The 24842-nt window shown below is 46.2% G+C and overlaps 1 protein-coding gene across 1 annotated transcript in view; it reads right to left on the minus strand.

Moving 5' to 3' along the window:
• Positions 1-24842, minus strand: part of LRRC56 (leucine rich repeat containing 56) — a 943429-nt gene that overhangs the window by 644626 nt on the left and 273961 nt on the right. Inside the window, exon 6 of the mRNA XM_085644809.1 lies at positions 17369-17429. Coding sequence (XP_085500935.1) covers positions 17369-17429 — 61 coding nt within the window. The remainder of the gene's footprint in view (positions 1-17368; positions 17430-24842) is intronic.

The raw sequence follows: 24842 nt of genomic DNA on the forward strand, positions 1-24842 counted from the left end.
CGGTCCAACAGGACAGACTAGGCTCCCTACCTGGTGTTCCCTCTAAGAACCATCCAGTACTGGAGAATGAGGTGCGGACACTTTGGAACATAGCCCAATCTCACTCCTTCTCCTGCGAGACAGGATGTGAGTCCCTACAACCTCCTCACTTATAAGGGTACCTAGCTGTGCTATTCTGAACCACTTCCACCACCCTAGGTTGGAAGACATCTGCACCATTCTTCTAGTATCCCTCCCCAATGCAAGCTCCCTAGAATCAAATTACTTACACACACCAACGGATGTTGGCGCGGCTCCGGAAAACAATTACGGGGCAAATTCTCTGACTGAAGAGCCCTTTAACACCATTTACCGTGCTAACCAATCACCCAAACGTCCAGTGCATCACAACATTCATCCACACCCCCCCCCCACAAGACTGGTGAGACAGCATCTTACTGTCCCTGAAACACAACCTGTACCCTTCTTAACTGGGAACCAGGTACCATACTCTGGGAACTGGGAATGGGACTTCCTGCACTGGACTTGCATATTGCTGCCACCACTGGATCCTACCCTTACCGGGGATTCCAGAAAACTACAACCGCACTTAGGGGATAATCTACCCACCCGAGCTAGTTACTCCATGGCAATTAAGTTACCACTGTAGGCCAACCCTAGAAATAGCAGACAGCACAGGGGCAGTACAACTCCTTCAGCTTCAGGCCAAACCAAGAAATATCAGGCAGTAACAACTCCTTTAGCTTGCGCTGCAGGCCAACCCCATAAATAGCAGTCTGCACAGTGGGTAGTAAAAAACTCCTTCAGCTTCAGGCCAACCCAAGAAATAGCAGTCTGCACAAGGGCTGTCACTCCTCCAGATTCTCTGGTTTCTGTCCTTGGCAGGACACCCAACTCATAGTGCAACAATAAAATATATTTAAAAAAAATGATACTTAAAACGAAATCCGAAACAATAATCCCCATACATGTGACTATTTCAAATGCAGAGCTTGTAGTGTAACCAGTTGTCGCTGCGGTACTACGCAAACGCAAGTCCTATCCTCCCCACTGACAACCAATGTTAGAAATGGGATTTCTGGTTGGCTAAGGCTTGGGCGAAACCCAGGCAGAAACCACCACTCTAGCCAGGGCGAGGGAGTTACACGCCAAAGATAACCCCTGCTTACCCCCTTGGTAGCTTGGCACGAGCAGTCAGCCTTAACCCGGCGGCAATGTGTAAAGCGTTTGTGCAACACACACACACCCCAACAACATACTAGGCACACCACAAAAGCAACTCCACACAAGGTTATATCAAAAATAGCCTTTGTATTATTATAAAACACATTAGAATAGTAATCACACAATATAAACTGTGACACCTGGCACAGGACAATATTTACAGGGGATTATATATACATGACAGGGCCACTTGGACCACTGTCAGAACCATCACTTGGTAAAAATAGTTAAATGTAGAACATATAATAAACATAGAACACAACCAGTAATTACTGGCAAACACTGTACTAAGTATCATCCTGTAACACAAATCATATTATGCACAGTATCACATTTAGGCGTGAAATACATTCTGCGCCAACCTCACCAGCATAAACACATTATGCAAACTTCTCATAAGTCTAAATGCATCAGACCATAACCTCCTAAGCTTAACTTACATTAGGGGTATACCTCACCAGCAAAAACCACAGTAGGCAAATAACCTCATACCTAAACCACAGTTAGAGGCATACATCACAGTAGAGAATGAACTCCACATAAACACAGCATGCAAAACCTCATAATCATAAAACCACATTTAGAGGCATAAATCAGGGTGCGTAATCATACTACATAAATCACATTTCCTAGCACCACATAAATCCCATTAGGGCCTGGCGCCCTACAAACCTAACAGTCCCCCTGGCCAACTGGCCTTCTCAAAGGGGCTCAAATGCCCTGTGCCCAAAATGTCAGGGCGCGCTGCCAAGGCAGCGGAATCCATGTGCGCAATTGCGATGGGGCAAAGGAGTGCATCTCACTCCTAACTCAATCAAAAATGTCCCCAAAGAATGAATGGCCTAAACGTAGCAGATGGCACTAAGTGCTATGCAGCTGTGAATATCAAATGAGGCCTGGCACCACTGTGCCCTCCAAACAGCTACGCAAAAACGTTGCAGCTGCCCGCGGTGGTGCGGTGCAGCTGTGAATATCAAAGTACCGGGTCCTGGCATCACTGTGCCTTCTGGGCCCCCACTGGGGCTCCCTCTAAATACAATTGGCCCCCCCAACGTTGGAGCGGCCCGCAATGGCGTGACTGCTCAGCCACCGACAATGTGCCTTGAATTGCGCCACCTCACTGGGGCCATCGGGGCTTATAACTTTAATAACATTGCCCCCTCGGTGCTGCTGCCCTCTGCAAGCGGGGCAGCTGAAATAATAAAGTGAAGGGAAGGGGGGCCCTGGCACATCTGTGCCCTCGGGGCCCCACTGGGGCATTTTAGACAAAGGTGCCCCCACTTTGGAGAGGACCGCAACGGCGGGTCCGCTCAGGAAACAAGCACTCACAACGTGCCAGGACCAGCCCTCACTCACCGGGCTCTCTGCGCGTCCTCTCCTCTCTCTGCTGGGACCGGCTTCATCGGCGTTTTCACCCGTGCGGTGGGGTCAGGCACTGACAATGTGACACGGGCCCCCTCTGCCTAACTCACCACGGGCTGCTGGATGCAGGGCTCTCCTTCCCACAGGGCAGCTCCGTCTTCTTTACCGGTCGCAGCTTCCGCATGATGCTCCGCCCACAGTCAGGCAGACGCGCCTGTCTTCCTGGTTGCGCCGGGCCGCGGCAGTGATTCTTTTCAAGATGCGGCAATGAGGGGTAGGCACCCTCTTGATTTAGAATATAAAGCGGGGAGGGCTCCCGCTCGGAAAATAAACACAAAGCAGCCATGTGGGGTGGGCACCCACCATTTAAAGAACAAAATGAGCGGGTGGGCACCCGCCGAAAATTGCACCAAAAATGCAGGGAATCTCCATGTCGGGATTCCCTCAAACTGCAGCTCTGTGCTACGAAGCTCACGCTCTCCCTGTCCTTTGGGAAAGTTGGGATAAAGCGCTCACAGGGCACAGAATACAGCAAAAAGGTCCTGAATGTCCTTTAGGAATCAATGGGGCAATGAAGGGCCCAGGGAGGCAAACCCTCATGGCAGCCTCCCCCCCCCCCCCCCGGACCCCTGCAGCAGCACGCCCCGGCAGGAATCAGGAACCAAGACTGCAAATTCTCATGGGGTCACAGCCTCTCTGCGTATACCCAGAATTCCTTTGTCTGTAGAGCAGGGCATGGGGGAACCAGATGCAACTGGTTCAGGGGGGATTCGGAGCACTTTGTTTTGCAAGCTCCTCTTCCCCTTGGTCAGGTGGGGCTAGGTGATCAGACACACCACAGGGGGCAGAACTAGCATTCACTAGGGCAGACACCATCCTATTCAGAGTCAGGGGATTACCCCTCCCACTACTCTCAGCCCAGGTGTCCCTTTCAGCCTAGCTCTGACTCATCCTGCCCCTCCTTGAGCCACACACCGCACCAGGTCCTGTCACTCACAAGCCAGACATGCAATTCACATCAGGCAGGCAGACACATAGCACACAAATGCCAACTTCTAAAAGTGGCATTTCTAAAATAACTACAATAAATCTGCGCACACCTTTGCGCAGCATTTATTCACACAATTTCATACATAGCAGACTTGACCACACTGCTCCTCTCATAACAGGGATTACCACTGACACACACTGATCATGGAATCCCCAATGCTTTCCTATGGGAGGGCAGGCCAACCTTACAAATGTAACGCAGAGAGCGCACACACTTTACACTGGACCACAGTGCTAAAGTGCCCAGAGGCATAAAACCAGTAATACCATGTCAGAGAAAAGGCAAAAAGTTTAGGGGTGAACCTGCCAAAAAGGGCCAAGTCCAACAGTTACGATTTCTTGCCATTACCTAATGCCAGATTGTTTGAGCTTCTATAGAGAGAATCCACGATGTGGTGGCCTCCCTCTTTGTTATCCTTCTGGACATTAGGTATGGAGCAAAATAGTTCAAGACTAGATGGACTGCCTTCAGTTCCAGAACATTTATATGGTACAATTGCTCTTTTTGTAACCACTGACCGTGTACTGTGAGATTTTGTAAATGAGCTCCCCATCCTGTCAAGGAAGCATCTGTAACAACTGTCTGTTTTAGAAGATCCTCCAAAAAGGGGATTGCCTTCAGTAGGTTGCTCTTCTTGCATCACTGCATCAGGGACTGATTGACTTGTGTGGTAAGAGAGAGTTTTTCTTCCCAATTGTCTTTCCATTGGAACCATTAGCCTTTAGGCAATGTTGTAAAGGTCTCATTTGTAGATACGCATTTGGAACTAGATAAATGCAAAACACCATGCACCAGAGTAGATATGAGATCTGTTGAGCCATTGGATGCAACATTTAAAGTAGTTGGTGACTTTCTGAAAAACAGTACACTCTCTCCTCCGAAGGATACACTTCTCCTTTTATAGTATCCATAGTGTCTCCTAGATAATCAAGAAGTTGGTGAGGTGAAGACATCAACTTCTTGTGGTTAATATGCAAGCTCAATTTTGTCAAGAGTTTGGTCGTTATATTGAAATCTAACTGTGCTTGCCAATGAGAAGGTGCCTTTATCAGTCAATCGTCTAGATGAGAATAAATGTGAATTTTCTTTCTCTGGAGGTGAGATTCAACCACCGCCATGCATTTGGAGCATATTCTGGATGCAGACTTGAGATTGAATGGAAGGACTGCGTACTAATAATAACATAACATGTGTATTTGTAAAGAGCACGTTCACCCAGAGGCATCTTGGCGCTGAATAACAGATGTTTGTTACCCAACTCAATGGTACTCATGTTATCGACCTCAGATGGATGAAAGGTTGAGTGGGCCCACCGGGTTTTGAACCTGTGACCATGAGGTTGAACACAGTCTCCATCAGTGGATGCATTAGTCCACTGAGCCACCAGACCCGGCTACAAATCGTAAGACTTTTCAGTAAAATATGCATCTTGGAGATCCACATAACACATCCAGTTTCCTTTCTTTAATTGCAAATATATCTGGTGCAGGGCTAGCATCCTGAATGTTTGTCTCTTGATATATCTGTTTGTCTGTCTTAGGTCAAGTAAAGGTCTGAACTCCATCTGTTTGCTTTTCTTGAGTACCAAAAACTATATCTTTAATAGACACCTTTTCCTTTTTGAGATGAAGGAACTGGTTCTAATGCTTCTTTTTGGAGTAGAGATTTTACCTTCCTTTATAATTTCAGCAATTGATATTTTGGTGCTGACTTTGGAGGTATTGAAGGTGCAGGATATTTTAACTGAATGGTTTAGCCGTTCAGGATGATCTACAGGAACCAGTTGTCAGTGATTATCAATCTCTACTCTGTTAGATAATGTGAAACACTCCCTCCCACCGGACTAAGAAACAAAACACGGGGAGTGTGATTCTCACTGTTGCTTGTGCTTTGGAAAAGTATTGGTGTTGTGTTTTCCTGCTGTTGCTGCTGACTTCTTCCTTGATTATTCCTATATTGGAACTGTTGTTGTTGTTGATGACCTTGGGACTGACAATAGAAGGACCACTGAGGAGGCAGAACCATCCGTCTGGACTGAAATCTCCATTCCCTTCGATGCTATTGGGAGCAACAGAACAACTTATTTCCTTCTAACCCACGGTTTTGAGGATTTCTGCCTCTTTCTTTATTCTCTCCATTTCTTCGTCCATGTAGGTACCAAAAGGGCTGTCCCAGAGAAAGGAAGGTTTATAATCTTCAATTGAGCATCCGGTTTCAGGGAAGTTAGTCTAAGCCAAGTCAACCTGTGAAGAGATATACCATTGCAGAATTGTGTTATGGTCAGATCATCTTTATCTATGGATGCACTGATGGATTGATCTGAGACAGTTTGACCCACTTAAACAATCTCCATGAAGTTTTGTCTTCTGTCTTTAGAAATATCATCTGGAAACGCAGTGAGAGATTCCAATAACACTCAATCATATCTAGCTAATAGAGCAGATGAACTAGAGTTCTTAAAAGTAACAACTGCAGAGCTACACATTTTTCTTCCTACTGAATTCAGTCTCTTACTTTCCTTTTTAGGAGGGGCTGAAGTCTGGAGCCAGAGGATGTTTCTTTCTTACGGCAGAGACTATTACAGAGTCTGGTTTGGGATCTTGTGTTAGATACATAGGATCTTCTTCTAAAGCTTTGTATTTGTGAGAAGCTGAGGAGTTGCAGCTTTATCAGTAGTTGGTATAAGGAATTTCTCTTCAGCAAGTTCTACAAATCCAGTACCACAGATAAGGAAGGCTATGGTGAAGCTCTTGGTTGCAGAGTCTCTATCACTGAAACTGTTGTCTGTGGTGCTTGTAATTGTATATTTAATTTAGTGGCACCTCTGACTAGTACATCTTGAAAAGTAAGAATGTAATCTACAGGAGATAACCTAAGAGGTGTGGCAGCTGGAGAGCTGGGAGTGTATGTAGAATAAGAGTCTGTGGAATAAGACCTTGTTGGTGAAGGGGAAAGAGAAGGTGATGATCTTCTTGTCCGTCTTCTTAGAGTCGAGTGTCTTGGAGGAGATTACTGCAGAGTTCTTTCATTTTTTGGTAAAACTATTGGTCTTGACCCTGGTTTTAATGGTTGTGTAACAGGACTCATTGGAGAAATAGGGTTTGGAGGCACGTTCAGAGGAGTAAGATGTGCCTGAAACGGATCAAATTGTGGAATTATTAAAGTTGGTTTAGTATGATTTTCTTCTGGTTGATGGGAACTGAGAAAATAGAGATTTCTGAATGTCTTGACGTCGATCTCCTTGAAATCAAGTGTCTTGATGGCGATCTCGATATCAATGAAGTCGATCTCCTTGATGTCGACAAATGATGTGTCGGTGTTGAATACTCCATCGAAAAGCTCACTGTCAGCGGTTGCGGTGATGGGGCTGGAATCAACGTTAATGGAGGATTCAGTGGTACCTGTGGTGGTGTCATCGATATCGGTGGTGCAGTCATCGTAGTGCTCTACGGCAACCAAGTCAGTGCCGATGCCTGCCTTGACGTCTACGAGTGTTCTTGAGGGTGGTGGGAACGTCCACAGTTATGGTGGTGAGGTTTTTTATGCTTCCTCCCTTTAGATCTTCCTCTATGGAAGTCTTTAGTGCGAGAGGCTTTGAATTCAGAAGCTACTCCAGCTCTGTCCTTTTTCCTCTGTTTTTCCTCTCCTCTTCCTGACACTGGTTCTCAAGTTTTCCTCTCAGGTGATTGCCATCTCAGTCTTGTAGGGCTCTCTTTGACATTGTTTTACAACATTTGCACACTTTAACTGAGTGATAGGCAGGAAGTTAGACAACACACACAGAATGTGGATCTGATAGTCTTTTTTTGCCCACATGAAGGGTATTTCACAAAAAGTGAAGGCATTTTGAGAAAATAATCATGACTGTTGATGAACAATTGGTTGAGGAATGTAAAATTGCCTCAAAGATGTCGAATGAAGCAAAAAAACTAACTTTTTGTGACAAAAGGTTAAGAAAAAGCTAGGTAAACTAACTAAGAGAGGAAGTAGAGATCCTTTCAGCATGAGCCAGAAAAAGATGAATTGAGACTGTGCGGCAAACTGTCGGTACAGTGCATGCTGGGAAGGGAAGCTGCTGGCTCCTTAATGTAACAGTGTATTTTCCTTGCAGTCCTTCAATTCTTGACCTGACCGGCTCCTTTTTTCTTTCATTTCTCGTTCTCTGCATGTGCACAATTGGCGATTTAGAATTAAACTCAGGGTTGCCTCTTGTTAGATACTACAATGTGGTCTTTACTTTACTTTATTTCGGTCATACGACCATTAAAGTGCATAACAATAAAATACATAAAAACCATAAAAATGTAGCAACCTCGATAGAACGCCGATGGTAAACAGAATAATATATACAGTACAAGGACATATATCCACCAGAATAAATACAAAATACCAAGTTCGATAAAATAATAAGAATGTCATATACAATGACCACTTAGCTGTCAGTGAGCACAAGGCAACTTGTACCTTCACTTTTCAGGTCCACAAAATCAATGTACATCAGAAAATGACTGTTTCAACATTATTACGATTCTGTCAATTGATTTACAACATACATGATAACTGTACGATGGCGTCAAAAATACCCATATTGTACAAGTATAGCTACAATAGAAAACATCCTTTGGATAAAAAAACATAATAAAAAAAAAGATGAATTATCATATCCGGTAAAATACTGGATACCCTAAATAATTGGCAATCCTTACTAATGAATATTATTGTAATAATAACAATCAATGTATCTAACTACGATTGTACTTCATAACCATAATGTGCTAGGTGTCTCAGATCATCAAACAATCCTAAGTAGCAGCTACTGGGGTGGCAGTCGTTATATCCTGGCTATACTTGCAAGTCAATTAAGGCTGGAACCTCTCGGGCAACGTTGGACATGAACTTCTGGCGCCTAAACCAGACACTCATCAGAAACCCGCTTACTGCAAATACAATAGGCGCTGTAGTGTCAGATTGTAATATCCTCAGTGTCACCCTATAACGTCTGATTCCCAGTCTACAGCAGACAGAGCAAATCCATTTTTTGCGAAGAGAGTGATATTCTTTACAAATTTTTTTAATGTGTTCATCTGTCTACAGTGCGTAGCCACAGGCTAGGCAGGCAATTGTATCTTTATTTGTTACCCATACATTCAATGACCTTAGGGGTAAACGGCCTAATCTAAATCTCACAAAGAGACTTTTCACCAATGTGGGTCACATTCTATTGATTAGATGCCTTTTTATGATCCAGAAAGATTCAGTGAAAAAACAGCCTGTCATGTTTTTAATGGGGGTAACTCTTATTCTATGGTCATTGAGGTGGTTACCTTCATCTAAAGACTGACTTTCAATACCTGAAGAAAAAGTGTTCCGGGATCCCCGCAAATGCACAGGAATACTGTATGTGTATGAATATCAATATCAATGCAGATCCTATGATGCAGAAATTTATTTCTGAAAAGCATTTGAAAGCAACTGTGCTACAATACAAGTTGAAGGATGAACAGTGAATAACTTCACACTGATCCGATTCTATGCTGATGCCATTTATAATTCACATTAGTATTCCTACTTATTATCACAATTTTATGCACACTCCATAAGAAAGGTTGTAATTGATGTTCTGACCTATCGGCTAAGTGGGTGTAGTTAGTATCCTGAGCATTCTAGCACCTGGATATGGGTCACAATATTAAGTGCGCCATATCCATTTGTACTATATTTCACTTACATGACACTTAGTAACCCTGATATGGTGCTAAGTCCCCAGTTAGCTTTTGCACCTTACGGGTGGTGGTTGCAGGTACTCGATGTCTTCAGGATCGCAGTTCTATTTCCATTAAAAGGTGTCCTTTTGAATCCAATGGGTACTGAAGTTGCCTTTAGGTTGACATCCCAGGGCAGTTTCCTCAAAACCACAGTTTTTATTAGTATAATTTAAGAATAAAAGGAGTGGATAGTCGAAGGAGCAATAGTGATCACAATTACTTACTTATAAGTACTGATCAAGTCGGTAAATACCTTGAATTTTATTATAGAGCAAGTCTGAGAGTTCCTCACACCTAATAGCAGAAGTAAGCAGGTTATTTTGAGAGGCACTGGGAGACAAGAATTCACCACCCTGAAAAGTTCACAGGCTTTAATGGAGGCGGCAGCAATAGAGAACGGAATAAACTTAAATAATTTTATGAGCCTTGCGTACAGCACTCTGAAAGTTATTTAGAGTTTCTTTGTAAACTGCTTTAGCTTCTAAGTTGTATGATGTCCTCCACATGCATTCAAGATGCCTGCAGTGTGACCTTTCTTCTTTTAAAGCGGCCGTAAACCAAGAAGCTGAAGGAGCAGATCTCTGTTGAGATACTGCTTTTAATGGAGCAATGCGGTCAAGGACTGAGGACAGCCAGTTATTCACTCCGGCCAGGTTAAGGCATACTGCACCTGAGAGATCAGGTGGGGTTGCCTGTGGTGCGTCCGAGAACAGCAGTTCTGAAACTTGACTCCATGACCTAGTACATTACCCGGAGTCTGCAGCGAGAACTGAGGATCTGCCACTCTCTGCTGGAGGAGCTGAGGATGCAGCACTTTGTGCTGAAGGAGCTGAATATCTGCCTGAATTGCCTAAAAGCCTGCCTGGTGGGGCAAGAAAGAGCCTGCATGGCCCTGCAGGAGGAGAGACTGCCTAGGAGAAGTAAGGTCCAGCATGTCCTAGGGACTGAGAGACAGCTAGGAGAGACCATTGCAGCAGAGAGCCTCTCTGGTCTCTCGCAACTAGCTCCTGGAGGAAATGGCTTCAAGTACCTGCGCTTTCGGCCCAATTGGGGTTGCAACTGCATTTCGCCTGGTCGGGGCTGTATCTTCTGTGATCCTCGCATGGACTCAATCAGGGCTGGAAATGCCATTCTCCCAGTTGGGACTACAGTTGCAGTGATCATCGCTTTTGTCAGAATAGGACTGCAAATGCCACTGGTCAGGCCAGGGCTGCATATGCCTTGATCATCCCACTGGTCCAATCAAGGCTGCAACTCCCTTTAGCCAGGTTGGGGCTATATATGCTGCAATCACTGTCTTTGCCCGATCAGGGCTGCATTTGACAGCAACCTACTGTCACTCGAAGAATGAAAAGCAGCCAAGACCGCAGCTGTGGCAAAGCCGCAGGAGTAAGCCAGATGGGTATGTAAATTGAGATGTGGCCCACATCGAACCTATCCAGCAGCGCAGTGCATAATCTATTTGCTGCCAGAGGGAACAGGTGCAGCCTGGGCTGCTGCACCGATGGTCTAAGTTGGACAGGTGTGCCGACCGAGATGTGGCCTGTGCTTGACCTACCCTCAGGGACCATGGAGTATCGTCACACTCCACCCCACCACAGGAGTGCAAAGGGGCCACCAAACCCACCCTGAAGGCATGAGTAAAACGCTATAATCTACCTGCTACACCTCCAAGGAGTTAGAACTGAGAAACCCATGAACTGAGTGTGAATTTGACTTGTGGAAGAAACTTATAAATGCACCTCAGGCTGATTCTTTCTTTTACCTGACAACTAGAGGGGGGAACAAGCACAAGAAAGGTCACCCGCGTAGGACTGGCATGGAACTCGGCAGGTGCAGTACAATATGCGACAATTGTACTAGGGTAATTACCCTATATACTAAGTTGGATTGGGTAATATTTAGTACTGCTGTATGATTAAAAGTACTTTTTTTTTTTAAGACAGTGTGCTGGATTTTTAAATGACTGTGCCTGTAGGTTGACTGTTGAGAGCTGAACTCGAACAGCATACACTACCTCCCTGAGAAGCCTGTGACAGCTTGCCCTCGCTACCATGATAGTCAAGTGTGAAGAGATTGTACTTGTTCCAGTTTGGAAAGTCATAGGACGGACCAAGGACATTAGTAGCAAACAACCCCAAATACCATTGCTGAGGGGGCGTGGCCAACCAAGATGGCTGAGCGGACGTGAACCGCTTCAGCTCCGGAGCCCTGACCTGCCGCGAGCCACAAATTACACACATAGAGGACCGCGAAACGGATGGTCCTGCCAGACGGAGACCCTTGCTGACTGGGAGCTCCGAATCTGACCCAAATCCAGAAGAGGGAAGCGCCAGAGAGACGGTCACGCTGAGGGGCCGAGAGCCAGGAGCGGTCCCAAGATGGCATGTAGGAGCGCGCTCCGCGGGACCACAGCAGCAGCCTGATTGACGGCGCACCCGCTAATTCCCCGCATCGATGCACAGCGGATGGCATACACACGCCCGGTCCTGAGGAAGAGTAGAAGGAGCCGGGCGTGGCTCAACAAACTGCGCCCATTGCCAGCCCAGACTGATGGGTGCGGCAGGACGTGCTGAGACACAGCGGGAAAGGGCAATGCACCAGAAGTACCAACCTGGGACAGAAGGAAGCAAGACCCAGCGCTCGTAAGAGCGGGAGCCAAGCGAATGACACCGGGGGCCCACCCGAGGTGTTAGATGCCTTTTTCTATGCAACTGTAAAAGAAGGGCCCTGTGGAAGATTGAGCTGGGAGGCCTTGCCTGACCTCAAGATGGCGCCCAAACAACGGAGATCCCCGATCTCCGGCCACTACAACAGCTTAGCTATGTCAGTGGGGGCTCTGTGAGAGACGCTATCTAGCTGGCTGAAGCAGCTAGACACACTCCGCCTGATCCTAAGATGGCCCCCACAGAGTAAGCCAGAGCAAGGGCCTGGCACCTAATCGGCTTACTCCACATGTGTTGAGGAAGCAGACGAGGCTCCAGTGCACATCGGGACTAGACAAGATCTGATCCCGCACAGTGAGAATCTCCACCCTTATGCCACCAAAAAAAGCGTCAAATAAGGTCTCAAGCTACTTTACTGTCACAGACAAGGGCCCTACTCCCGCTGAGGGGGACCAGACGCACAAAATGGGCTTCACCGGGGAAGATCTGATGGCTTCCCTCCGGGACTTCGAATCTGAAATCTGCCTAGAAATTAAGAAAGACCTACGAGCCTCCATGGATCAGCTCAAGGTTGACCTAGAAGATGACAGCGCTCCAGCATGACGTGGATGCAGTGGGTTCCAGGGTCCTGGAAGTGTAAGAACAGGCGCAGGAATTAGATTCCCACTCCGCTAAAATGCAGGAAACGCAGCAGAATCTGTAGACACAGCTGCACCAAGTGCTCCTGAAGGCAGAGGACTTGGAGAACAGGTCCTGGAGGGAGAACATCCGAATTCGAAAGCGGAGGGACCAGATTTGGAAGCCTTCATGGTGGGCCTCTTCGTCAGGATCATGAACCCGCGCCACATGAAGCTCAAGATCTAACCAGTTCACAGAGTAGGGACCCCACAGACTGGAGAGCACAGATGCACCCAGGACGTCCTTGTCAAGATGCACTCCTTCAAAACAAAAGAAGCCATCTTAAGTGCCACGAGGAAAAAAGGAGAGACCTCATTCCAGGGCTACAAATGTGCGCTCTTCCAGAACTTGGCACTTTCCACTCTGGCACACAGGAAACCTTTGCGTCGAATCGCCACCAAATTGCGAGAGGAAAACATATGCTACCGCTGGACTTTCCCTTTTGGGCTTGACTAATTGTCAGTGAAATTGCTCTAACACCCTCGCATTGCCACCATTGAGTGAGGCCCTCCCCGAGCCACAGCACTCTTGAGTGTTGCTGGTGTTCGAGGCCCTCCTCCACCCGCAGGATTACCTGCGCCTCATCCCTGGTGGTCCAGTGGACCTCTGTCTCCTTGTCTCACTCCGCTCTCCTTGCCGTTTTTTTTTTTCCCACTCGTTTTCTTTCTCCCTCTGTTTCTCTCTGTTCTGTACTTTTGCACTTTTTCTACCTTTTGTCCTTATTCCACTTATTTCCTTAGCCTCCCTGGTGGTCCAGTGGACCCCTGCTCTCCTTTGTCTCGCTCCGCTCTCCTCTCCGTTTTCACTCGTTTTTCTTCCTCCCTCTGTCTCTCTCTGTTCTGCACCTTTTGCACTCTTTCTACCTTCTTGCCTTATTCCACTTATTTCCTTAGCCTCCTTTCTCTTTCCCTCTCCGTTCCCGCCCGCTCCTTGACCCGCCGCTGCTGCCCCCTGCGGCCCCTCCCCCCTGCACGACCAGCGCAACCAATCCAGCTCCCCTCCCGCTCCTGCCTCCCAGCTGTCCAGCCCTCCCCGACCCCTACTTAATGGCTGCTGCAGCGGGGACAGGCGAGCAAGACCACTGACTAATTGTCAGTGAAATTGCTCTCCCACCCTCGCAGCTCCACCATTGAGAAAGGCCCTCCCCGAGCCCCTGCACTCTTGAGAGTTGCTGGTGTTCGAAGCCCTCCACCACCCGCAGGATCACCTGCGCCTCATCCCTGGTGGTCCAGTGGACCTCTGTCTCCTTGTCTCACTCCGCTCTCCTCTCCGTTTTTATTTCCACTCGTTTTCTTTCTTCCTCTGTTTCTCTCTGTTCTGCACCTTTTGCACTCTTTCTACCTTCTTGCCTTATTTCCTTAGCCTCCTTTCTTTCTCCCTTTCCGTTCCCGCCCGTATCCTTGCCCCGCCGCCGCTGCTGCCACCGCGGCCCCTCCCCCTGCACGACCAGCGCGACCAATCCAGCTCCCCTCCTCTCTCTCGCCTTCCAGCTTTCCATTCCTCCCCGACCCCTACTTAAGGCACGCCAAAGGCAAGCCCGTCTGCGCCCGCCCGCGACCCGACTGCGACCAGTGCCAGGAACCCTTTACTTCCACACCGCCAACGCTACAGCCCTGCAGCACTCCACAAACTCAACCCAGACCGCAACAACAACCGAAAGCTAGCTCCGCTGGCCAACACCCACGGACCCTTCAGCTGTCACCGCTGCCGACAAACCTGCAGCACTGACAAGAGCATGGACCCAGCACAACCCGACTGCAAGAACACACCCGAACCGAAGACCGTGCAATGCATCCTCCTCAACATCTGATCACTCCACAAACACGCCACCGAAATCTGGGACCTCCTCGACAGCACCACCCTGGATGTAGCATTCTTCACCGAAACCTGGACCAACACCGCCTCGGGACAGGACATAGCCATCGCCATTCCCCAAGGATACGAGATCACCAGAAAGGATCGCCACACCCGCCCGGGAGGAGGAATCACCATTGTCCACAAATCCACCCTCCGCCTGAGCACACTCCCCGGGCAGTGAAGGAGAAGTTGAGGAAATTTGAAGCAGTGGCAGGTTTTAAAGGCAATGAGATTAAGAGACCAGACTTCCCTGCAGTGGGCTAAACGCTCCCTTTTATACCTGGGCATCCAACTTACCCCTAGAATTGAAGACCTATACAAGGCCAACTACCCCTCCCTGGTGACAACTTCAACAAGACCTTAAGAGATGGAGGCCCTTATACATGTCCTGGCTCGGACGGATAAACGCCGTCAAGATGACCGTCCTACCAAAACTTCTATATCTATCCGTAGCACTCTCACTTGACCTCGACCGCGATCTCCTGCCCCAATTACGCTTGTTCAGAAGTAAATTTATTTGGCAAGGGGTGAGGGCACGACTACCCTTTCATGTGCTATGTCACCCAAAGAAAAAAGGGGGGGGGGCCTTACCAGACTTCGCACTTTACTATCAAGCGGCCCAGCTACGGGTGGTTGTAGAGTGGTCCATGAGAGAATCTGATAAGCACTGGCTCCACATGGACAGGGCAATAGTGGACAGATCAATCTGGGATGTCTTGTGGAAACAGAAAAAAGATGCGAACTACACTTAAAGTATGGGACGAAATCACGAAGAGGGAGGGCTGGACCTCTTTCCCCTCTCCGTACACCCCAATTCACTTTAACCCTGCCTTCCCACCTGCAATGCGCGAAGGACCTTTTGATCGTAGGAGAGAGGGGGCTGCTTAATGATCTCAGACATATTTCATAATTATGATGTGCTAACATTCAAGAGTTGCAAAAGGGACTTCCAGGTAGCGCAAAGCGAGCACTATCAGTACCTCCAGCTTAAACACTGGGTCTCCCATCCACAAATAAGAGAGGATGCCACCAGAGAACACACAGCTATAGAGAAGCTGGTACGAAGGGCGGGTACCATGAAAGGAGCAATCTCCTCACTATATGCCATGCTATTAGCAACATGCCCCTCGGGCACGATACATGACATTCTGGGAACAGTTGATAGGTAAGGATATCACAGAGGAGTGGAAACACATATGGGGAGACCTTACTAGGCACAACCATTCAGTGGCTCTAAGGGAAGCACACTATAAGACATTCCTGGACTGGTACCTCTATCCCACTAAACTCAAACAGATCTTTCCAGACACATCGTACCTCTGCTGGCAAGGCTGTGGCCTGCAGGGGGATTTCCGTCACATTTGGTGGGACTGCCCTGGCATCCATACTTATTGGGAGGAAATACTTACACACATCAAAGACATGCTGGGGTACCCCAATGCTGACGACCATGGAGGGGGTCCTGCTGGGCATTAGGGATCCCGATATTGAACACCAATCTAAAGCTAATAAGGCAATAATGTGGGCCTGCTTTGGGGCGGCCAAACTCTCAATAGCAGCAGCATGGAAGAAAAAAGATGTGCCAGGGATATCGCTATGGCACGCACACCTATGGAGAATTTTCTCCATGGAACGGCTGGCCGACATTTTCAGGGACGAGTACAAGAATTTCGAGTATAAATGGGGCCCACTAGTATCCTATCTGTCCCGCGGATTGCCCTCGGCAGTTCGCCCCGCCTTTATACGAGCCATGCACCTCTTTCAATTCTAAAAGAGGGCCGGAGGATCTCTTTTCGTAGCGCTCGATGGAACAGTAGTGTCCCCGTGAGGATCTATTGTCAAGCTCTAACCGCCTCACCTCCAAGACACATTCAAGCACCCGACAAATAATTCTAGAGACACCGCCATTATCACAGAACGGGACGAGGGATGGTAAGGGGGGTTTTGCTTCTTGTTATTGTTCGAGGGGGTCACCCCTACGTTTTGATGTAATAAAACACGCATTTCTTCTTCGGAACGTGGCGGGGGGGCGACGGGACCTCTCAACATGTGAAACTGGACTTGAACTAGCTGCTGGCATAGACCTGAGGTACCCCGCGCCCTACTGTGCTTTTTTTGTGCTTTTGTTGTACTTGATTATGATGCTGAATAAACAGAGCTTTGAGAAAACACCATTGCTGAGGCACAGTAGCCTCTGCCTGCCTTGTGGTCCCTCCAAATGGGGTTTGTCAGTGACCAACAAAAAAGCACACAATCACAGCACATTGTTGCCTAATGGTTGTGTTGAAAATTCACAATAGCACATGTGCTTATAGCCCAAAGACTGACAAGATGTTTCACATACAGGGAATTATATGTTTAACTGTTTTAAAATGCTCTAGACTAAAAGTCTAATGTTTATAATTTATGGAAACAAACCAATTCCATGTTAGTAAAACATTCGCTAAAAATCTTAGTAGCTTGATACACAGTAAATGAATTCCTGTGATTCTGGAACCTTATAAGGTGTGAAACTTAAAGACAGCGATATGAGAGAGAGGGAGGATGTGTTAAAAAGATACTTGGATGCTGATCAGGTTTCCATCTAATAGAAAACAATTAATGGAAAAATAAAGATCATGCTTGACATTACTGTGAGAAGTGAATATTAAAGGGTGTAGTGCAAACCTGCAAGACAAAACATAGCTATGGAATTATTCAAGCACTTACAAAAGAAGACAGAGCCAGATTGTGTTAACAAGTAAGAAGAATATGCCTTGTCTTACCTTACAGACACAATTAGGCTGTTGTTTAGCTTCAGTTGTTTAAGATTAGGAAGATAGGCACCTGAAGAAACAAAGGCATGTTTTTATAGACAGCTCGTAAGAGGTATTAAAAATGTAGGCACATGCCAGACATCATAACTGCCAGCTGGCAGAAGGTTCCATCCATGAAGGACATTAGCATGACAGGTTCTTTCCACACACAGATCGTGCAATGAAAGTAATGGTAGCATCTATTTCACACAAAATGCCAACTTGGCCAGTTTAATTACTTCAACCCTATTTGAAGAGGATGTATATTTTGTTTTACTATTCAGAATTCATGCATTCCCTACCTCCTACATCCTAGCTCTTTCCATTTCCCATTTTCCTTCTTTGTAAAACCAGGATAAAATCTTTATTTGTGTGAACAATAAAATATAATCTGCTATTCTTAATTCCTGAGCACACTACTCCTTAGGGCTATTACATATTCATTGATCAGAAGTAGAACTGGTATCAATTCTGCAGTCGTAGCTTCAATTTGTACATTACCTGCTTATTTGCCTTACACTCTGATGGGCACAAACTGGTGCATGCTCAAGGTACAAGCTCTTCAATCCCCGTTGGCCACAAAGTAAGCTATGTTTTCTGTTTTGAGCAATTCTTCGTTTTTACTTTGCAGGTTGTATTTTCTGTCTCAACTGAGAGGGCAGGCATGTTCGTGTCATCCTGTAAATCCTTTGTCTGTCAGAATCAAGAGCAGGACGGTTTAGTCAGGTAGGGACCTTTGCAAGGAGGTTCAGGAGTAGTGTTTCTGGATCTTACAATGTGTTAATATTTTGTTAAATATATTAAACTGTGTAGTACTCAAGTGTGGGTATCTTCTTTTGTATGTTATACTGTATGGTACTTTTCAGATCCTCTTTTGGTTCGACAGTGCAAACAGGGGTATCTGGCCCCCTATGTGGAGGTTGAGGTTGTTTGCCACTGGTGTCTTGGGGTCCGTCCTACTATGAATCTGCAAACTAGGCCATATACACCCCTTCTGCACTTGACTCTCATGGTAGCAAGAAATCAAAGACTTCTCATGAAGGTAGTGTGGAGAGTCAAGAGCTCACAATTTAACAGTCAAACAACTGACACAATAATATACTGTAAAGCCTAGTGCTTTATCTTAGTAAAAGAAAAACAAAAGGTACTTAAATATTATACAGTTCAAAAGTGGCTCAGCTACAGGATTGCAATCTCTCCTATAAATACTAGTCCAGCGTTACAAACACTAAGATGTTACCCATCCTGCAGGATCGAAGACAAGTGATCACACTAGGCCAATATAACTCGCACGAAAAACCACTGCTCTCTGGCGTACCCCAGGGTTCGAGTCTTAGCCCCACTCTCTTCAATGCCTATATGGCCCCACTGATTAGGCTGATATTGTCCTTTAATATAGAGACTATCTCATATGCGGATGATACGCAGCTAATTCTGGTCTTGGACAATAACACCACTCAGGTGGAAGAAAATCTGCGCCTGTGCCCCACCGCTACTTTTAGCTGGATGAATTCTAACCATCTTAAGTGTAACTCCGAAAAAACTGACATTTTACCTTTAGGCCTAGAGAATTCCTTCTCTCCTAAGCCCTCGTGGCCAGCGAATACCACCCCTCCACCAAACACAGTGAACATGGTTAGGAACCTGGGAATAATATTTGATGCCACTCTCTCTTTTAAACGGCAATCACTGGCAGTTGCTGGCACCTGTTTTCATATTATTAAAAGTCTAACGAAATGTTTTGATCTGCTTCCCTTCTCAGCCAGACAGACAGTTGCCGTTACCCAAATCACGTCCAGACTGGACTATTGCAATAGCCTCTGTGCAGGTGCCAATAAGTCGGTCCTACATAAGCTTCAAATGGTCCAGCACACTGCAGCACGTTTAGTGCTGAAATGGCCTAGGAGGTCATCTGCATCAGCGGCTTTAGAAACACTCCACTTGCTGCCAATCCATAAATGCCTCCTGTTCAGGGTCCTCATTATTACTTTGAGGGCATTCCATTCCTTGGGACCTCAATATCTTCGAACCAGATTGATGAGCTACACTCCCTCTCAAAGACTAAGATCATCAAATGCTAATCTGGTGAAAATGCCAGCTTTTAGATTAGCCTCGAACGGAGGAAAATCACTCACAGTGATAGGCTCAAAGGCATGGAACAACCTCTGGATCTTCACTGCATCAGACTTTCTCTCCAAACTCTGATTTGATGCCTTTCTTACCGCTAGCAGTTGACCAGTTTTTGCCTCCTTCTCTGGGTTCCGCTTAGCTCCATGGTGCTTCTCGGAGTGACAGCCGCGCTTTACAAATAGCCTATTACATTACATTACTAAGGTCGTTCTCAAAGCAAAATAACAATGTGTCATACCATGAAGCTGGATGTTGGTGCATCATGGGGCCTGTAGTTGTTCTCAAGGCCATGTGACCACTGGGACTTAATGACACTCACCTGTGAGCAAGGCGGCAAACGCTGAAACGCGTAAGGAAAATGAGTGGTTTTTAATGCTGTTATGTAGACAAATAAATGTCAGGCTTGAAAAGAAGTCGGAGTTGGGCTCTACATTTTTCTTGGCACAATCTGCAGCAACAGGATTCTCCGTTCCTGTTTACAGAGCCCGCCCTGCAGGGTCGGGGGCCCCCGGTAAAATGGAGCTTTTCTTGGAACATTAAATTGAGGGGGCATGACCCGCTTTACGAGCGTACCTGCCATCGGATTACCACGGCTATTGGGTAAACGTGAGTGAGAAAGGGAGATGAGAAAGGAGATCCCTCTCTTTTGAAAAACCGCATTTTAAGCAAGTATCAAGAGGAGATGCCTTTCTTTGGAAACACCGCAATTCAAGCAAGTATCAAGAGCATGACAGCAGCAACATGCACTTTGCTAAAGAAACTAATTCACGTATGCACCTTAAATGAAAACGCTATTAAGCATAATGAAATAATGACATTTTATTTCATGACATTTGGTAAGTAAAAAATGCTATTCAGCATAATTAAATTACTTTACCTTGTCATACCATGAAGCTGGATGTTGGTGCATCATGGGGCCTGTAGTTGTTCTCAAGGCCATGTGACCACTGGGACTTAATGACACTCACCTGTGAGCAAGGCGGCAAACGCTGAAACGCGTAAGGAAAATGAGTGGGTTTTAATGCTGTTATGCAGACAAATAAATGTCAGGCTAGAAAAGAAGTCTGAGTTGGGCTCTACATTTTTCTTGGCACAATCTGCAGCAACAGGATTCTCCATTCCTGTTTACAGAGCCCGCCCTTCAGGGTCGGGGGCCCCCGGTAAAATGGAGCTTTTCTTGGAACAAAAATAAATATATATATATATATATATATTATATATATTACCTACTGGCAGTCGCCAGTTGGTAGTTATAGTTAGGACCTATTTTCCATAGGAAATCCACAACATTTTATTTGGAATAACGTTGGCGGCGATTGACGAATCTTTGCAAAATTTTCCAAACTTTTGGCCAGCTCCGGTCCGCTCCTATCCTGAAAATTTCACGGTGATTCGTCAAGCGGGGGCCGACAAAAAAGGGGGGTCCCAAAACACGTTTCCCCATGCATTTTCCCATAGGACCTGTTGACGCAGCTACGGCCCGAACAACTGAACGGAATTACACCAAATTTGGCAAAGAGGTAGTCCTCAGTTCAGACTCGTACCTTTTGCTTAAATGGTGCAAATCCGTTCAGTAGTTCCTAACCACACATCTCATCATGAGATCTGATTGGCTGTCAGTACTTCATCCAAGAAGTGTTGGCAGCCATCTTGGGACCAATATACATGATAGCACCTCATTAAAAAGCATTGCAGTTAATAGAAGGTTTTAAGACGTTAGTTACATTATAAATCATTTGTTGATGGTACCATACTCATTTTAGGAATTGTGGTGTGTTCTAAGGTGATTTTACCATGTGAAAAAGCCTTCTGCTGTGATATCATGAATCATGTTTGAGAGAGAACTATTTTCTCATGCTTTTCCCACAGAGGTTTGGAAGGTGATCTATAAGCTAAACTGAGAGCATATTTTCTGTAAATTCACATTATCTTTCTCAGTCATGTGAGAATGAAGTCTGACATTCTCAGTAAAACATGTACATCCAACAAGGGCAGAGACTGTCAGTTGATTCCTTTGTGTTCTACTGCAGCTTCCCAGAGTGTTCTAACGAACAACTAGAGTGCTAACAGTCCTACTTATGACAAACGTATTGCACACGTGAAGCCATCTTGATTGGAATAAAGTGGTAACTCTTAAAACATTTAATTTAAAAAGGAGCAAAATGAGGGGGTTCATTTTGCCATAGAAATTATGATTAGTGCTGCAGAAAGAAAAATTAGGGCACATTTTGACTTCTCAAATCCTCTTCTATTTCATAAAAAAATTCTGACATGCAGACTGAAACATGCACTTTTAATACCAGCAGCAGACTTTCGTGGTGAGCAGTAGCTTTACTACAGTGATCTAATGAGCAACTAGAGTGCTAAAATTCAGAATTTATGGCAAATGTGTGACATATCTGAATACCTTATTGATGGAATCAAAGTAAAAAACTCTAAGCATTTCCTACTGAGGAGACTGCAGTAAATGAGGAAATTAGGAAACTTCATAACAAATAAATCTCCCAAGATGGCCACCAGAGACAAAAGAGCCCAAATGCCGCACAAATATCACCCAGATGTAGCCCAATGACAGAAGCGTGCAAAACACTTATTTTTTGTATATTTGCAGTTTTATATAGTGCAGACTTGTCAGGTATTGGAGTGCCTTACATGAGCATTGGTTACATCACACAAGATCAAATTCATTTTGGTTGCAGACATGGGGAGATTAAGTGATTTGACCAGAATCACAGAATGTTGAGCTGAAGCAGAAACTCCAACCTGGTTCCCCAGTTGCAAAGTCTGCAGCTCTGGAAGTAACACCACATCCTCTCCCCTAAGTGCAACATTTAATCAAGTGGTCAACTGGATAACAAAACATAAAGATTACAAATAATTCAAAAGTTCTTTGTCACTATTTGAAAACTCAGAAAATATGTCCTCATTTTACTTTTTTAGAGCACTAACCATAATTTTGATGCAAATAAGACCCTCTCATATATGTAATTTCTAAAGGAAATTCTCTAGGTATTACAGTTTTGATGACATCAAGATGACGTCAGGCGTTCCACACTTTTGTAATAAATATCAATACCGCATTTTTTTTCAAAATCTCTCTCTTACCAAGTTCAAAATGTTCGCAAGTATGGTACTTTGGATCATGGAAGGCAGGAGGAATTGGGGTAGGAACATGGACTCGGATAACAGAGGACAGGAGGGACATGGAGAGGTGCACCAAACTGACCCTACAGGGCAGGTATCAGGGTTTGCAGCAACACAATACACCACACAGGGCATGTGGGATGGGAGTGCAGCACAACCATCCATAGAAAGCAACAGGGAGGGGACAGGACCATGCACATGGACAACAGAGAACAGAGGGGAAAGAGGCAATGGTAGCTAGCTGACCATAATGGACAGACAGGAGAGAAAGCTGCAGCATAACAGACCATAAAGGGCAGGAGGGACAGATCAGAGGCATTACAATGGAACAGACAAGCCAGGAGGGAGGGAATAGGGGTCTGCACATGGAAACAGAGGGCTGGGGGCAAGGGGGCAGGGCAGGAGCAGCAAGATGACCATGGAGGTCAGGCAGGATGGGCACTAGAAACAAGACACACCATAGAGAGCAACAGTGAGACTATGATGGCATACACACAGACCATGGAGGGAAGGTGGGAGGGGGTCTGGGGCAGCCAGCTGACCACACAGGGAAGGTGGGAGGGGCCATGGCAGCACAGAAGACCATGCATGGCAAGCGGGAGGGTTAGTGGCAGCACAATGGCTATGATGGGCAAGAAGGAGGGTGCAGGGGCATGCATAAAGGACCATGGAGGATAGAAGGGAGGGTCAGGACCTGGGCACAGAAAAGGGAGTTCAGGGGAAGGGGTCTCACAACAGACCGCACGGGGCAGGCAGGAGGAGCAGTTGCAGCACAACAGACCAGGGAGGGCAGAAGGGTGTGGCAGTAAAATGGACCATGGAGGACAGGAGGAAGGGGATAGGGGCATGGAATGTGGACAGGCAGGGTGGAGGTGACAGGGACAGGTTACAGTCATCTGACAATGCTAGGCAGGTGGGAGGGGAGTGGCAGCTCAACAGAACACTCAGAGTAGATAGGATTGGCAGGTCCATGGAACATGGTGGGCAAAAAGGATGGAGCAGGGGCATGCACAAAGACATCGGAGAGCGGGGGAAGGAGAATAGGGGCAGCAAGCTAAGCACAGAGTTTAAGCAGGAGGTCAATGATGGGCCATAGAATTGGGCAATGGAGGGCAGGAGGAGTGGACTGGTACATCATGCTAAATAGAGGGCTGTGGCAGCACTTCAGACCATGCATGGCAGGAGGGAGGAGGCTAGTCCATGGATTCAGACAACAGAGGATAGGGAGGAGGTGGATGGGGCAGCAAGCTAACTGTTCAGAGAAGGTGGGTATTAGGAACTTTATTGTTTTTAAAATGTGTGTCTGTGCGAACTACTTAAAATATGAACATGTATGCACCATAATCTCACTTTTATTCAGGAAATAGAGGACGTTTGTGACTGTGACTCCGGGCTCACTTGGCAGAAACACCCCCTGACCCTCCACCCCCATCGCAAAATGTAATGCCCGTGAAAAGGGTAGGTGGACGCAGTGTTATATAGAACATAGTCCTGAGAGCACGATTGAAAATGAAAAGTAGATATAGTATATGGTATAACCTATGCACCAAAAAGTGTGATATAAGATGAACCGGGGCGTGAAATATAATATGCAATACATTGTGCGCAATGACAGATTCATTGGAGAGCGCGAGATAGCACAGGCACTAGCGCGTGCTATGCGATATGCGCCTTGGAGTGTAATATGCACAGGGCAGTGTTGTGTAACCTATCTAGTCTCTAAAGTTGTAATATAAAATATGTGCTGGGGAGTGTACCGTTGCATATGCACTGTGACAAGGATATGGATCCCAGATTGTAATATGTATGACATAGCGCTGTGCGTTATAACATAGGCATCGAGGAAGGCACGTTCGATGCGGCAATATAACCCGTGCGAAGGCAAGTGTGGCATGACATATTCACGGGGTGGTGTTACAATGCACATGGGCTAGAGAGTGTCATAGCATACGCACTAGCTGGTGGAATACAACACAGAGGTTTGTGGAACTCGGCGGGCACTGGTGGGTGTAACACAGCATTGGGCTCAGCCAGGAGCACACTGTGACTCTCAAGTGAGGTTCCTCTCCTTTCCAGAGAGTAAAATAAAAAGTATTACACATCCGGCGGTGGATGTGTGTTTTATTAACCGTGAGGGGGGTTTCTAGCATAGTTTGGTCTCATTTTTGTC

Source organism: Triturus cristatus, chromosome 3_1 (assembly GCF_964204655.1).
Source record: "Triturus cristatus chromosome 3_1, aTriCri1.1, whole genome shotgun sequence".
In the NCBI taxonomy this organism is placed as follows: Eukaryota; Metazoa; Chordata; class Amphibia; order Caudata; family Salamandridae; genus Triturus; species Triturus cristatus.